The 15,516-nt window shown below is 36.1% G+C and overlaps 1 protein-coding gene and 1 pseudogene across 3 annotated transcripts in view; one reads left to right on the forward strand and one right to left on the reverse strand.

Moving 5' to 3' along the window:
* The window catches only part of LOC115235074 (CKLF-like MARVEL transmembrane domain-containing protein 4), a 7,817-nt gene extending 1,733 nt beyond the window's left edge, over nucleotides 1-6,084 (forward strand). For 2 of the 3 annotated variants that reach the window (XM_029806619.1, XM_029806621.1), the window contains exons 2-5: nucleotides 2,617-2,771; nucleotides 3,310-3,483; nucleotides 4,067-4,165; nucleotides 4,436-6,084. In XM_029806619.1, coding sequence (XP_029662479.1) covers nucleotides 2,637-2,771; nucleotides 3,310-3,483; nucleotides 4,067-4,165; nucleotides 4,436-4,570 — 543 coding nt within the window. In that variant the 5' untranslated portion in view covers nucleotides 2,617-2,636 and the 3' untranslated portion in view covers nucleotides 4,571-6,084. Of the gene's footprint in view, nucleotides 1-705; nucleotides 1,209-2,616; nucleotides 2,772-3,309; nucleotides 3,484-4,066; nucleotides 4,166-4,435 lie in introns of all 3 variants that reach the window. The other variant, XM_029806620.1, reaches the window with a different exon arrangement.
* On the reverse strand, nucleotides 4,870-14,114 carry LOC115235072 (annotated as a pseudogene).
* Between the last annotated feature and the right edge of the window lie 1,402 nt (nucleotides 14,115-15,516).

Genomic DNA, 15,516 nt, shown 5'->3' on the forward strand with positions numbered 1-15,516 from the left:
TGTATATTTCACGGTAATTTCATATTATCTTTGAGATATATTGTATATTTGTTATTGATATCTTCGTCGGTGAAAAGAAAAATGACTTGCATAAATATATGTATAAATAATGATTCATGATGAGATATGATTCACATTAATAATACGTGAAGTTATAACTAGAAATGAATTTTAAAAGGGGATTACAACAAGTGATTAGTGTGTATTTAATTATGTGTCGCGCCAAGAATATGGTGATATATATTACGAATTAAATTAATTAATTAAATTTAACTTTCCAGAATGCTCGTATTTAACAATAAGTTTAAAAAACTTTGACTAACTCTGGGCTTTTTATACATGTCATCTATTCATAAAAATCTCTTCTTTTTACACCAATGATAAATTTTTGAGTCAGGAAATTTATCATTAGTGTAAAAAGAAAAGATTATCATAAGTAATAATAATGACATGAGTATTAGATGGCATGAAGATATGTAACATGAATAATATATACACACACACATACACACGGCATAATGCAATCGTTCTATGACGCAACACTTGGCACATTATATTAAATAGGCACATTTTCACTCATCTTATCGAGTAGGTGGATTTAGTGACCACGTGTATACGGCCGCGCCTCGCGTCGCGTGAACTGTCATTATCTATTTTCAGTTGGGATGATCTCACGCCATGGGATTAAATAATTCTCTCTTGCAGCATACGCTTGGACTGACATAATATCCACACATCGCGGTCTGTATAAGCCGAGTGTCTCTTCGGATCTCAACCGAAGCATCATCTTGCGATCAAGCGGGACGGTTTTGCTCCTGTCATTTGGTCTGCACGAAAATATCTAGCGTTCTCAAATCGCGGGTTGCGAATAAAAAAAGAAATGAAGTGTATAACATTGCTACGTTTTATATCCTCTCTCCGTCGTGATAATAATTTTCGGAAATAATTTGAAAATCAATGAAATCTCGCAACTGGGAGTTTCGGGGAACCAGACGCGCGCGCATCGATCATTCATCGTTATCGCCGACGTTTACGCCTTTTATGCTGCACGATAGCTCTCGTAATCGATCCGCGCGGCGTTTTTATTTTCGCGTCCTTCGATGTCAATCGCAGTGCATATCTCCGACCGGAGGACATTAATTAAACGTTGATCATGCAGGACTATAATTAAACGTTAATCGTGGCTAGTGCGACAAATATTTATTCAGGTATAGAACATGCGTGCTAGTGTTTGTATAGATCGATCGATCAGTTATAGATACGCACTGCGAAATTTTAATAGCTAGTAATTAATACAACTTAAATCATAATAATTTTCTTGAATTAATATTATCATATTTACAAGAGAATTATACAAATTCATACAATATCATACAATCTGACACATGGAAAGGAAATATGAGATTCAATGGAAAATGATCTCAGCGAACGTATTTACGATGAAGCAATTGATAATTGTCACGCCGTAGCATATATGTATGCACAATGCTCCGATCGATCTTTGCTTCGGTTATAAAGATCGTGAATTATTTTCCTCATTTGTCGAGTCTCAAGTTCCTTATCTGTGATGCCGAAAGTCAAAATAACTGATTTCATAAAATGTCACTTTATCTTGCTCGCTCTTATTCCTGTCTCACTTTTGTTCTCGACAAGTTGTACTTTCGAAAGATTAATTAATAAAATCATGGCCGAGGTTCTCTGAGTAATGAAATTTTATAATTAGAAAGCGTTAATTTGTCATCGATAGATATGTATAAGCGATTGAAATAATCTCTAATAGTCGTAAATAAAGTTACTCGATCGATTAGATGGAAATATACATATAAGAAAGCTCGTTATTATAACGAGATTATATTAAATCGTGCATTTAATTCTAAACCTGTTTGAGCACATATAATTAAAAGTGCTGAGACAGAAAATAATATTAGAGCTGTTTTCCAAGCATGTCTTGAAAATACATATTATCGATCAGTTGTATCACATCTTGTTGACAGAAAAAATTATTAATATAACTTAATCGTGTCTCGCTCTTTATTCTTCGTAAATTTCAAGTTTTTTAAATTAAATATTTTCAAGTTATATCATTAAAGTAAATATTTTCAGATTAGAATCGAAATATTGTCAAAATTTTAATCAAATATTCTTTATTAATTATTGATGATTATTCACAATTTTTGGCCTATATTTATCTAAAAAAAAAAAAAAAATTCATTATTTTAGATAATATGTCAATCCCGCACGATATTTATCTGTAAATGAAAACAATCAACTCTCAAAAAGACTAAAGTGCTTTTTTATGCAATCGAATATACAAATATACATGCTTTGAAAACATGCAACAGACACGCTTCACTGTTTATAATCATATGAGTACACATGTTTGGCATATCTATGGCAATCCACACATATATATATACTACCATCGATGGGTTTTTGTATTATTTATTTATATTAAGATCCATCTCTCTTTCTACCCTTCATTCGTATGGATCAATGGTCCACTTAGACGCGCCCTTGCAAAGAATCGCCATCGTCGTCTCGCATATCGAGTCAAATGATGGCAACTTATATAGCAATGACGCAAACATGCGACGCTACTGCATTGTTGTGTTACAGTTTTAGAGTAACCGGAGACGATGGATCAAGGCTTCCCGGGGCAGCACACCACCACGACCACCGTGACGACCTCCACTACGACCACCCAGCCTAATATACGGTTTGATCCGTCATACGCGAGGACATTGCCTGGCATTCTAAAAATCGTACAAGTGGTAAGTCTATGGAGATTTCTTTTTTTTAGAGAAAGAAATGTTTTATATAAAAGAATACATATTTCGTATTATTCTTGAACTGCTAGTGTTTCAATACTGTTTGAACACAATATTCTGATAAATTAATTATCAAACTGAAAGGTTAATGATATTACTGAAAGATATTACAGAAGATTACGCGCGAGATAAATCTTTTTTAATGCCATAGATCTTAGAAAATATATCCATAATTTTTTTTTTATTTGGAAACACATAAATGACAGCGAGTCGAAATTATATTAGAAATTACGAAGTTCATAAAAGATTGAAAGGAAAGTGCAGTTTGCTCTATTAAATATACACAGTACGTATAAACATGCGCTTATATCGTTAGTTAAGATTACGACGGTATAAACAGCTGGTTGCGTCATAGACTACAATGGATTCTTAAATCTCATGTCGGTTGCAAGAGCCGTGAGACTTTATACCTGCATGGTATTGGCACAGCTGGGTAACACAAAATTTCCTGAATGATAATCACGTTGGGCTCTTCTTTCAGGTGCTAAATCTCTTGGGATTTATATGCATAACGGTGTCGAGTCTGAGCAGCCACAGCCGGGGGGGATGGTTCAATACCGTATCCATGATTGGTTTCTGGTTCACGGGGATCCTGCTCGTATTCTACTTGTTCCACATTATCGAGAAGTTCTCCAGGATTCCGTGGCTTAAGATTGTAAGTCGCCGGTAGTTGTCATTACACTGCTGATTTATATCTTCTAATCGCAAGATTTTCTATTTTGTTCGCTTAGAGAGGTATGCGCCTAAAATAAATGTAAATGGAAATAAGTAGGCGGCTGGTGAGTGGGTCGTACGTTCGATAATATCGTGTGACGCGAATACACGCATGTAATATTCGTGATACGCGGGAACCAGGGAGTGAAAGCTTGTTAGAAAGTTTCTACGCAGGAATCTAAAAATCGATCTATGTCATTCATACTTTTATACTCACGGGTGAACGATCGATTATGAGCGACGTAATGAGGACAGTCGTCGTCTGTGCTGGATCAAATAATCATTCATAATCTGATTATCCTTTTTTAAAAGTGCACACATACACGTATTATATATATAAATAGCATTACGTGGCGCGTCTCGTAATGTCGTGTAACATCTCTTTCTTCGAATCGCCAAAATGCGTGTCTGTATCTTTACGCAAATTCAGCCACGCCCGAATACAGTTTTACGATCTTTATTCTTATCGGTTGAGAATGTTATCTATATAAGAATGTTGTCTAATTCGTATACAATATTTTTAGGAATTCGTATTCTGTACGACATGGACAGTTTTCTACTTATTGGCCGCTTCCCTCGCAGCTGACTACGCGCGTTACACCGAGGCTTTTGGTGTTGCAGCGGTATATAAGAATTTTATATATATATTATTATTATTATAATATGTTGCATAAATAATGCAAATGTTGAAAAAATTTTGATAAAAACATCTCAATTTTTTTTATCGGAACAAAGAGAAAAATATAAGTCATTGTGTAAAAAATGACATTATTAAGGATGAATGCAACTTTAGTAGATTTTTCAAGTTTCGTACTGTTTAGGATATATACTTGTTGATTGTTTTCAGAATGGTATATAGACTTTCTTATACTGAGATATTATATTTTCCACAGTTCTTCGGTTTTTGCGCGATGGTGGCATATGGTTACGATGCTTGGCTGAAGTTCAAAGCGGTAAAGAGCGGCGCGTTGGCGCAGGGTCAGCATACGCCGAAACAAGTGTCCACTGTCGCCAGTCCGGCGTATTAAAAATCCAAGGGAGGGAGGGGTCCCGAAGCAGATGGACCACCGTTCGACCGATTAGACTGATCGATCGATCGACACATATCGTTACCTTTATGCGGGGCCAGCTCTTTCACATCGGCGTGTTTCTTTCTCGCGCGGAATCTCAAGGCGGCATGCACGGCGCGTGCTTTTCTCGGCTCGACGCTTTTTCCGTTCAATCACACGTATGCGTCGCGTGTGTTCGTGCGTGCGTATATTCGTTTATTTACATCCGCGCACGCGTACACTCGACTTTCCTTTCGTCTATATATTTTTTTTTGTACTTGTAACAAGGCAATAATCTACACTACGCTATAGCGTATCGTTGACTTATATTCTAACACGAAGAGGCGATGCGTTCATGTATGCAGTATCCTCTATCGAACAACGATTGTTAATATTTTGTAATAATAATGTTTGCCGTATCTTTGCTGTCGATCGATTTTATTCGATGTTATTTATGCGACGATGTACATGTACATACATACATACTTACACAGATCTATATGTATATACATACATATACGTTGTTGAAACTATATCTTAAATCATTGTTGAAATTGAGGCAACGCCTCACGCATCATGAGGCTCGGACGCGATATTAAATGCCGGTGCGACTGTTAGATCTATTTTAATCATCTCGGTCCTTGTTTGCAATTGGTCAGGCCAATCTTGTCTTTAACGATTTTCTGAAAAATAACGTTTGCATTAAAGAAAAGTTTTCGGTTTTATCGATTTCTCATAATTTAGACAAACATTTACATATATATAAATACAAATGTATAAATTTAATAGAGAGCGAAATATTATCTCTGTATAAAATATGAGTATCAAGAATATATTCGGATTCTTGCAAACAAGGACAGAGTATGCAAAAATTGAAATACCGAAACACGGTTTTCCCCTTTCTTGTCGTGTGTAGCCTTCTTAGACTGTCGTATAAATTCTTTAGATTGTTCGATATTGCGCTTTGCGAATCTCTGGAGGGATAAAAAGTGCAGTTACGTGCATATTGTACTGAGAAGAAAATTAAGAGAATAATGTAGTATGATCACATATATATACGAATACACACATACACATATACAGATACATTATTTAACTCCCGAGTCAGTCTATTGGCTCGCGATGAACATATTCACCGCATTTGTCATCATATCGGATCATTGTATCGCGTTACTCGGTACGCATAATCTCATAATGACGCTCACGAGATTCTTTATGCCAAGGACAAGAATAATTTATTACGAAGAATGCCGCACTTTTTCTATTGCGGCTCGCGCATAAATTATATTTACTATTTTTGTTATCTTTACTCAAGATTGAATCTATACAAGTACACATCTCACGGTATACACCAATATCAATGTCTAGTTGAAGAGATCTGGCGAATATTTACTCTAATGGATATTACTATGCATAATGAGACGATCGACAAAGTAAAACTTCAACATCGGTAAGTGTATTCAACGAAATAAATTATTGATTGTTGTTTCCCGAATATGAAATTCGATTCGTTACCGATGTCCTTTCGATGTAGAAAGAATTTTGTCAAATGATTGTCGTGTATGTGAAGTATTATGAATATGTCAGAATAAGATTATATAATATGTATATCTATGCACGAGTTATCTTCGTAAATGTATTTGATGTAGGATAAAGATCTGTTTCTTTTTCAACATCGAAAAACTTTAACAAAAAAGATGAAGCAACTTCTTCACTCATTGTCAGTATTATTATGTGGCGAGTTAAATTGTGAAGAATTGCATCAATCTCGATATATTTTCGCTCATTTTATGCTAATAATGTTATGGATATATATTATTAACATATCTCAGTTTATATATACATTAACTTATTTATTAAATGTGTCATTTACACTAAATGCATGATCTTACATGTATTACAGTACGTATAACTGGTGCTAAGGTCTCGATATCTTAACTTATTTATCAACTTTAATTAAACCTTAGAAAAACACGAATATGATATCGCATATGAGTTACGATATATGTTAAGGGTGACGAGGATGATGGCGAATATGCGTGGAAACGCGGATTAATCTCGTCCCTTAATTTCTGTATTGAAATTGAGGCCGTCGCGCCTGCTTTTTGCCCATCGACGAGAGATCGATGGTCTTTCCATCCGGAAGTACTAGCTTGTTCTCCTGGTAATCCACGAAGCCGTTCTCCTCCTCTTCCTCTCGTTGTTCCTCGTCGCATTTGATTCCGGTCTCGTACGTGTATTCGCGTCGAAGTCCATCAGGATCGATGTATCCGTACTTGCCGCTCGTTATGCAATCCACGCCGATCGTCTCCTCCTTGTACGACCCGTCGTCGTTTTCGAAGCCCCATGTGATGGAACCGTCCTCGTTGTCATGTCGATATCGCCTGATGATCTGTAATTCATTCATTCGAATATTTTACTAGACATACTTTCTCGAAGAAAAAAAAGAAAGAGCTCCAGGATATATTTCACGGTCCAGAGTATATTACGAATTCGGTATGATCTAAGGCTCATTTAAAGACACTGCCACACTGTCATTTCGTATAAATTCAACCGATGTTGTGTAACGCGTAAACAGGTTTTCTCTCTCGACTGCGTTTTATGAATTATCGAGTGTATTGGGATAAGAACAAGCATAACGCCGGATGATTGCGGCTTTCACTTATCAGTTTCAAAAAATAGCTTACATCAATCTTTTTCGTACACTGGGGGAAACGATTGTATTATATAATAATTTGTATGATCGAGATTTTTATGAACGTTTAAAAATCAATATTCGATCTTTGTGACAAGCTTGTTTTGATAAATCGGGATCTGATGCAATTTTCGAGGACGAGTTTTCGAGGATCGACTTTGATCAACCTTACCTGCGCTACCGGCTTCTTGCCGCGAATTTCGTAAGCCTGGGACGGTTTTACCGGTTTAGGCGGCGGATTGATCGGTTGTCTGAACGCGACATCGTCGACGATCTGCTTCCTCGGAGCCTTTGTAGGTTTCTGCGACGGACGATATTGAACGGGCTGCGGGGGTGGCGTCGCAAGACTTCCCCGGGCGATGCTCGTCGGCGTCACCGTCACCTGGGGCGAACGATACGCTGGCGGTCCAGGAACCAGCGGTACCGAAGCACCGAGCGGCCGCACCGATGGTGAATTAGGCGTCACGCGCTGCACCTCCTCGCTCACCTCCTCCTCGCTATTCGATTCCTGACTCAGATCACGAGAATCCTCGTTGTCGCGCTCGCGGATGGAATCGCGCGACACGTCCTCCTCCTCGGGCACCTCGTTCACCGGCTTCACGTGCTGCACGAACAGGGGCGCGGCCGCTGGCAAATTCGGTCGAAGTGGACGGAACGTACCGGGTGCATCGTCCCCAGGGCCACGAGGTCTGTAATTTTATCATTTGGCAAAAAAATTGGTAGATATATATGTTTTATATATTATGTACATGTGTGTGCTGGTATACATGCAGTTTTTAAAAGCATAGACATTTCTAAAATGTGTGTATATGTGTACATACACGTGTGTTGTTAAATTATATATTAATCACATTTTTTAAATATGTAGTCTATCCTTTTTATAAATGCAAAAACAATTTTCGTTTTTGCGAGATATCGCAAAACTGTAAATTGTAAACGAAATACGCGTAGAACTTTGCAAATATGAAAATTATTTTAATTTTTTTTGTTTCTCTCTCTCTCTCTCTATAACACTAAATGTAGTGTTATACTATAATAGTTCCACTCACATGGAACAGGTATTTCTACTTTTTTTTTTTGTTTTACTTTGCAAACCTACTCAGAAATGATATATTTGTATGCCAATAATTGCGTAATCAGACGATTCTCAAATTCTCAAATTCTTGTCGATAATTTCGCGTTTCCTGCTCCGTGCAAGAGTACGCGGACGTTGCATCAAACCTGGGCTGTCCGTTAGATAATTAACAGCGGTATATTTTACACCTCCTAAGTAGATATGCGCACACCACCCAAACTGGTTTTCCAACCTTTCCAATAGCTCGTAACTCTATTCAAATAGGCGGATTATGTGGATACTTTTAGAGTATGCGATTATTTATATTCGTTATGGCTCGCTCTCTCTAATAACGTAAGTTTCCCAACAAGGTCGCATTCTATTTTGACATATTATCGAGGCAATAATAACGTAAATTTTCTGTATTGATATAATTTTCAACAATGGGGACAAGAATGAAAGCAAAGAAATATATAGAAATATTTATTTTATTAAAATTAATTTATTACGACAAACGTAAAAATAAATTTTAAATTGTATCGAAACATTCCATACGGTTAACTATCCCAGTTGAGTCAAGTAAGATGATTAATGATCATGTGCATTACCTGAAGGCAATCGGTCGGCGAAGTCGTTGATTAGGGAAAGCAGGTGGTGGTCCAGCACTTGGCCGAAGAGGTGGCGGTAATTTTTGATAACGCGTCGCTCGTAGCGGGATCGCCCCTTTTTGTCCTTCTTGAAACTGTGCCGAACCTGCGGCGACACACGCCAAAATCTGGAACAAAAAATTACGATTTTATTTTCGCTTTTATTGCTGTTATTTAAAAAACCTTAATTAGATACATTAACTATAAAGCACGATTATTGTGTGAACGGTCGCAAAAAAATATATCTCAATGAACGATCATGTTACATTTTAACGTTTTATGCTCTTGTATTGATTAATATATGTTTTCGATATGGACGATTTAATCGGCTACTTTCTGTTGCGCTCTTTGAATCGCGCGCTGATCATGTGAAATCTACAGTTTACGATTTTTCCAAAGATTAAGTCGGTTAACGATAGGATAACGATAGAATTTCCTTCCAAGTTTTTACCGCGACAACTCCGTCGGAAATACTTTTTGTAATTCTCTCTCTCTCTCTCTCTACGCGCGTCGTTAATAATGTATATAATGCTAATAATAATGTACAACTATTATTTACGCGCGTTACACAAATTTCTATCCTTCTATCCTGATTCTCTGATCGATGAACGGCAACGAGCGCAGCGAAACTATTCGTCACGCCCGCGTGTAACGCGAAACTCGTTCCGCGCGGCATGTACACGATATTCCGGTTTGCGCGCTTTGCGTTACAAGTACGGCACCGGCTTGCATACATACGCAAAATCGTCTCGTGCAAGAGAAAAGAGAAAGTGATTCGATTTGAGGGCCTTAAATTGCGGCATTCTTTCGATCCCGCATATAGATACACGCGTAATCGTTTAATTGACATGACATTTAAGCGACGACGGAAAATACGAAAAGGAGAGAGATGCGTTTTGTACGCACATGAATCGGAAAATTCGCGATAGAAACGCGGTAGAAATTGAAATAATTGTTTATTACCTCTGTTTATTACCTCTGTTTTATATCTCTTTCACTTTCATCGATTCCTTCATATTTCCAGTATATGATTGGATTTAACTATTCGCTGTTTATAGATATATACGATAGGCAAAAAAAAAGTTCTTAAATTACAATATTTTTACTTCTTTTTTTGAAATATAATATAATGAGAGAGAAATTTATATATTTATTAATATTTTTTATTCAAGAATTTTTTTTCTTTATTTTTAATCTTTTCTATTCAAGAAAATCTTATTTTTATTAATTTAATTTAATAACTTAATTTTGTCGCGACAAAAATAATTTCTTTTAAGATTTATAGATACATGTCTAGTCTTGTGTTATTATTAAATCTATTTTAGTACAATATAGAATTTTGTGCCTGGTATACAATACAAAAAACATTTAAATGGGAAAACTGGCAGATAAGAGCCAAAGCGCGGATATTGGTGCGCAAACTTATTATTGTTAAATTTTGGATTATATTATAAACCACCGACGGATATAAGTATGGCGATAGCATTTGGACGTTGTCCATTAATTTGTATAAACTTTACACGAGTTTCGGTGAGCCTTCTTTTCTAATTATAAATTGTAATTTGAAATTTGACTGCAACGACAAATATTGTGTATGTCAAATTTTTAAATTTTATAATGTAATCTTTATATATTTATTTTCAAGTTGGAAATGAAACAAAAAAGGGTCCGAAACATATATTTTTAATACACATTTGTTAATAAAACTTAACAATAATATGTTCGCGCACCAATACCAGCGCCTTGGCTCTTATCTGCCAGTTTTTCTACTTAATTGTTAGTATCTTGACCTGTTATTACAAAAAACATTTAAAAAATAAAAATGTGCATGTATGTAAAGTATATTAGTATACGAACATACATCGATACAAGGTGCACGGCGTATGTAAAAATTACATATAGAATGCCTTGAATTTACATTGATCAAGTATACTTATATATAATTTATTAAACAAATTCTAGCACGCGTTTGGTGCAACTTGAAATAAAACCGAGTGGGGTCGACGAATTCTTTTCTTTTACGGTTCTCCGAGTCGAGGCACGCGCAAGATACGAAAAATCTGCTCGCAACTTTCTTACAGCGAACGCTTTCACTCGCGTTTGCCATGAATTATTAAGTCGATTTTCGACGCTAATCGGGGGACGGGAGGTGTGCACGAAATCTCGTCTCGACCTTCCGTTCGCAAGAACAATCGGAAATCGGAGTCGCGTTTGCATGTGGAATATGACGGCAAAGAGTACCTTCTCTCTTCCTCAGCACGCACAAGATGTCGTGTTCGCTAATTTACCGGTTACATGATGATTTTTGTAATGATCTACATACACGCGAGCGATCTCTTGTTCGATAAAAGCGATTCCTAATTATTTCTCAGGTAAAAAATTAAGTTTTGTGTTAATAAATCAATTGTTTCATCTCTTAATAAATTAAAATGCCAAAAAATTAAAGCTTCAAGTTAGAATGTATTCATAAATAATAGACGGATATGTGAGACATAATTTGACGCGAGCTTATGAAGATGCGCGTAGTGTGTAGACGCAATCGCGTTATTTCTGTGTAATTTAAGTTGCAACAGTCCCTCAACTCCATTAAATAAATTATCTTGCTTAAGAAATACGCGCGAGAGAGGAGAGTCTGAGCACCGGACCGCGCGCATTTAAGTACTTGATGCGTGTGCTTGTACAGGTGTTCAAGTGCTTAAATTCATCGCACGCAAGTCTAGTACCTATCACTTATACACATCGCCGAAATTTCACTGTGTCGATCGAGGGTTAAAAATGAAAGTAACAAGTGGAATCGCGCTGTTACGTGCAAAAGAAAGTGAATGTATTTTCATGATGTGAGGGTATAAAAAAAATTGCGAGGAAAAGATGGTCATTGCCGTAAAAAGACCTATGATTAAACTATGTTTCTTTTGTCTTAATACGGTGGATCGCACGCGATATTTTAATTTTTATTGTATTATATAGTGTATATAGATTTATATTTATATATGTGTTGTTTATATGTATAATGCAATAGTATAACATCAAGAAAAAATTAATTAATAAATGAACTATAAAATTGTGCTATCGAATGTTATATAATTGCCGCGGTTCAGTAAAAGTCAACAGATTTTATAAGCGACACATTTTATAATCAGCATGTTATGTAATTAAAATATTCAATAGATATATTATATAAGATTGAATTATATATGTAATATCGCGGGTAGCATGCATATATTAGCACTATATTTTATGAAACGTGATATTAAAATGAGATATTTTTAAAGTCTTACTCTCTAATGTTACGTCACGTTAAAGATATAGGAAAGAAATAGAACACGAAAGATATTAATAGTTCATTGCTATAATAATCATAATTTATTTTTCGAAGAAGAATATACGCGCGCGATCAGATGTTTTACGTACAATCGGATATTTGTAAACTTTGCAAAATATGAATGAATTAGAGAGAATATTGACAAAGGAATTTATATATATCCTGCAAAATTGTTAATTTCTGACGGTCAAAAAATCCTCGATTTATTCATACTTAAAATTGTCAAATAATTAATAAATAATTTAACTTTTGATCCAAATTTCAAATAAGTTACATGAAATTCTTTCTATTTTACATTAACCACTTGACATTCTTACACATTATTCTGCAGAGAAAGAATTAAAACGATTATTCGTGTCTAATTTTTACGAGAAATATAGATGTAAGTTCAAAATAATTAAATGACGAAAGGAATTCAAAGATTTGCAAAGCTGATTCTGATGGTACAAATGTCGAAATTCAATTTAGCGGGACAACAGTTCCTCGTTCAAAGTTTTACGTATTTCGTAAATGCACGCGTAACTTGTCACAGAACCGGAGTAAGGATCGGCGCGCAGGGATGGAGAACACCCGTGCTGGCTTTAGAGGGTACTCACGATCACCGCGACGCGCATGGCCGTGTTGTCCTCGTCTGTCACTCGTTCTGTTGTGGACGCACTAGGTGTGGTGGCCGTGGCGCGTTTGTGTCTCACACTACCGCGAACGATTCCCCGTCTCCGCGTTCTTATACTTATATCCCCGTTTAAATTCCTATGGCAGCAGCACATGCACAGGCCAACTTTCCATCGGTCAGGATTGTGTTCCGCGCTCGCCGTGCTCCACGCAGAGGAGGAACGCTTCTCTCTTTTTACCCCATCGGCATCGGCATCGAGATTGGCATCATGCCACGCTAATTAATCTTAGCGGTAATTTATTATATTATCGATTATGCTTCGAACTTGACCGTCGGATTTGTTTTAGATCTTTCCTTGTGCTTTGATTGTTCGCGTGGATCTGATCGAAAAGGATCGATCTTCGACTGATCTTCGCGAGCAGATCGCTGCGACGATTGTTAATCTTGTTGTAATTATTATCGGCGCGATTACATTTATACTCCCTTTTTTCTCTCATGCCACAGTAAATCGAAAAGATTTATAAATTAGAGATAGAGACCTTCGAAATTTCACGATAATTTATAATTATATTATCGGATCATTTTGACAGCGTCAAGTAGCATGTGCTTAGCAGAAACAGGTATTTCTAAATGACAAGAGTTTCGAGGATCACAAACGGATGTAAAGATTGACGATGACTATCGAAATCCCACAATGACTTATGCGCATAATCATCAATCTCGTCGCAAACCGCTGCTCATTGCTGTGTGATTTATAGATATATATCGAATTATTGAGTTTTCTCTACCGTCAAAAGTCGAGATTGATGAGAGATCCTACGACAGACATGGGTAGAAATATGATCATTGCTAATTGAGATGATGTGAGATTGTTTACCAAAAAGTTCTTGTCCATGATTGCGAAAAACGATTTTATATCCCATTTAGCGCTAAGCATGAACGACTAATTATGATTTTTATTTGTCTCGTTTGAAAATTGCATGGGATGTTATATTGCATCGAGATCTTATACTGATTTTTAAACGATGAAGGATCGTGATGGAGTGAGCAATGGATCAGTAATAAAAAATGGTTGATTGGCTGTCTCGATTCACATCACGTAAATGTCAAAGTGGATACTGTTTGGAACTTCTAATTATTGCATAATGTTATGTCCCGTCAATTTTACGTCTCTACGCGAGAATTACTATTACAGTATCGTTCGCAATAAACGGAGTTGGGGTTTCTGTTTGCAATAAATATTCGTGACAATTATAAAAGAGATTGAAGAGATTATAATGATTAAATAATATTATATCCCCTCTCTTTCTCTTTATTCTGTTTATATACTTTAAGATTATTATGTTTTCCATATTTTTTCTTTATTTATGATTAAGATTATGTAGAATAGGCAAATCTTTGTATCAATTTATTTATGATATTAATCTTTTGTGTTGTTATTATGGGATTATGATAGAAATTATTGCTAGAATTTATTTTCTTATTTAATGTCACAAATATAATAACTTAATGTCATTATATTGTCTGAACAACGAGAAAGTTAAATTATGGAATTTTCAAAAAAAAAAGACATAAGTAGAGATGTACTATAATTATATTATAGATTTTAATTCGATAAATAAATGTTTTCCAAATAATTTCTTCATAAAGATTTATCGTCACTAGGGAAGCGGTCCGGCGAAAGAGAACTTGCATAAAACTTTTTGTGACTTTGTATTCTCTCGGATGGAAGTTGCTGGAAACTCGTCCTGCACTTCTCCTTCGCAGGAGTGTACTTGGATTAGGATGCACCTGACGCCAAGGCGACATTCCACTTTTATATTTAGGTACTTTTCTTTTTTTTCCCACTATTTTTTGTTATTATTTTATGATATTTATATAAATCACATAATTCTAAAGACTTTCAAGAGAAGTAAAAATATTATGCACAATATTATATAAAATTGAACAGATCAGCAGCGAGAGAGATATCTTAATAAGCATCATAAATTTTGTTACTTACTTACGTCTGATTCTATAATGATGCTTATACGTCAATTATGTATTACTTAATCGAATGATTAATAGAACTTTGAAGGAATTATTTATTTTATTCTCGTCATAATTTTAAAGAGACTCTCTTACTTTACATTGTAAGAAACAATATTCGTCTCTATTTTATATCGCCAAACAGCCCTCGTTCTATAAATCGCTAATAGCATAATCGCGAATAATTCAGATTTAATCGCAAATCCTACAATTCACAAATTTGTAACCGTTAAATATCGGAGAATAATTTAAATAACGCGAAAAGCTACGCTCTTTATCAACGCATGTCCTTCTCCTTCATTCTTTTTACATTCTTGGGAGGAGTATTCCTTCAGCCGTCAAACATATTTAGCCACCTTGGTGGTAGCTTTTTCGGGAATACACCCCTGCGCACTCCTCCGCCCGATGACGACGAGAGGAGGGCTGCTTTTAAAGGCAGCTCGCGTCCGTCGTGGCGCGCCGCTGGGAAGGCTCGCTCGCCCAAGGTCAGTGCCGTGGCCGACGAAGCAGCCGATCGGCTTCACATGTACCGATCCTTGGCTGTAACGCGACGGTAATCCTGCCGA

This window comes from Formica exsecta, unplaced genomic scaffold (assembly GCF_003651465.1).
Source record: "Formica exsecta isolate Colony F162 unplaced genomic scaffold, ASM365146v1 scaffold21, whole genome shotgun sequence".
Classification (NCBI taxonomy): Eukaryota; Metazoa; Arthropoda; class Insecta; order Hymenoptera; family Formicidae; genus Formica; species Formica exsecta.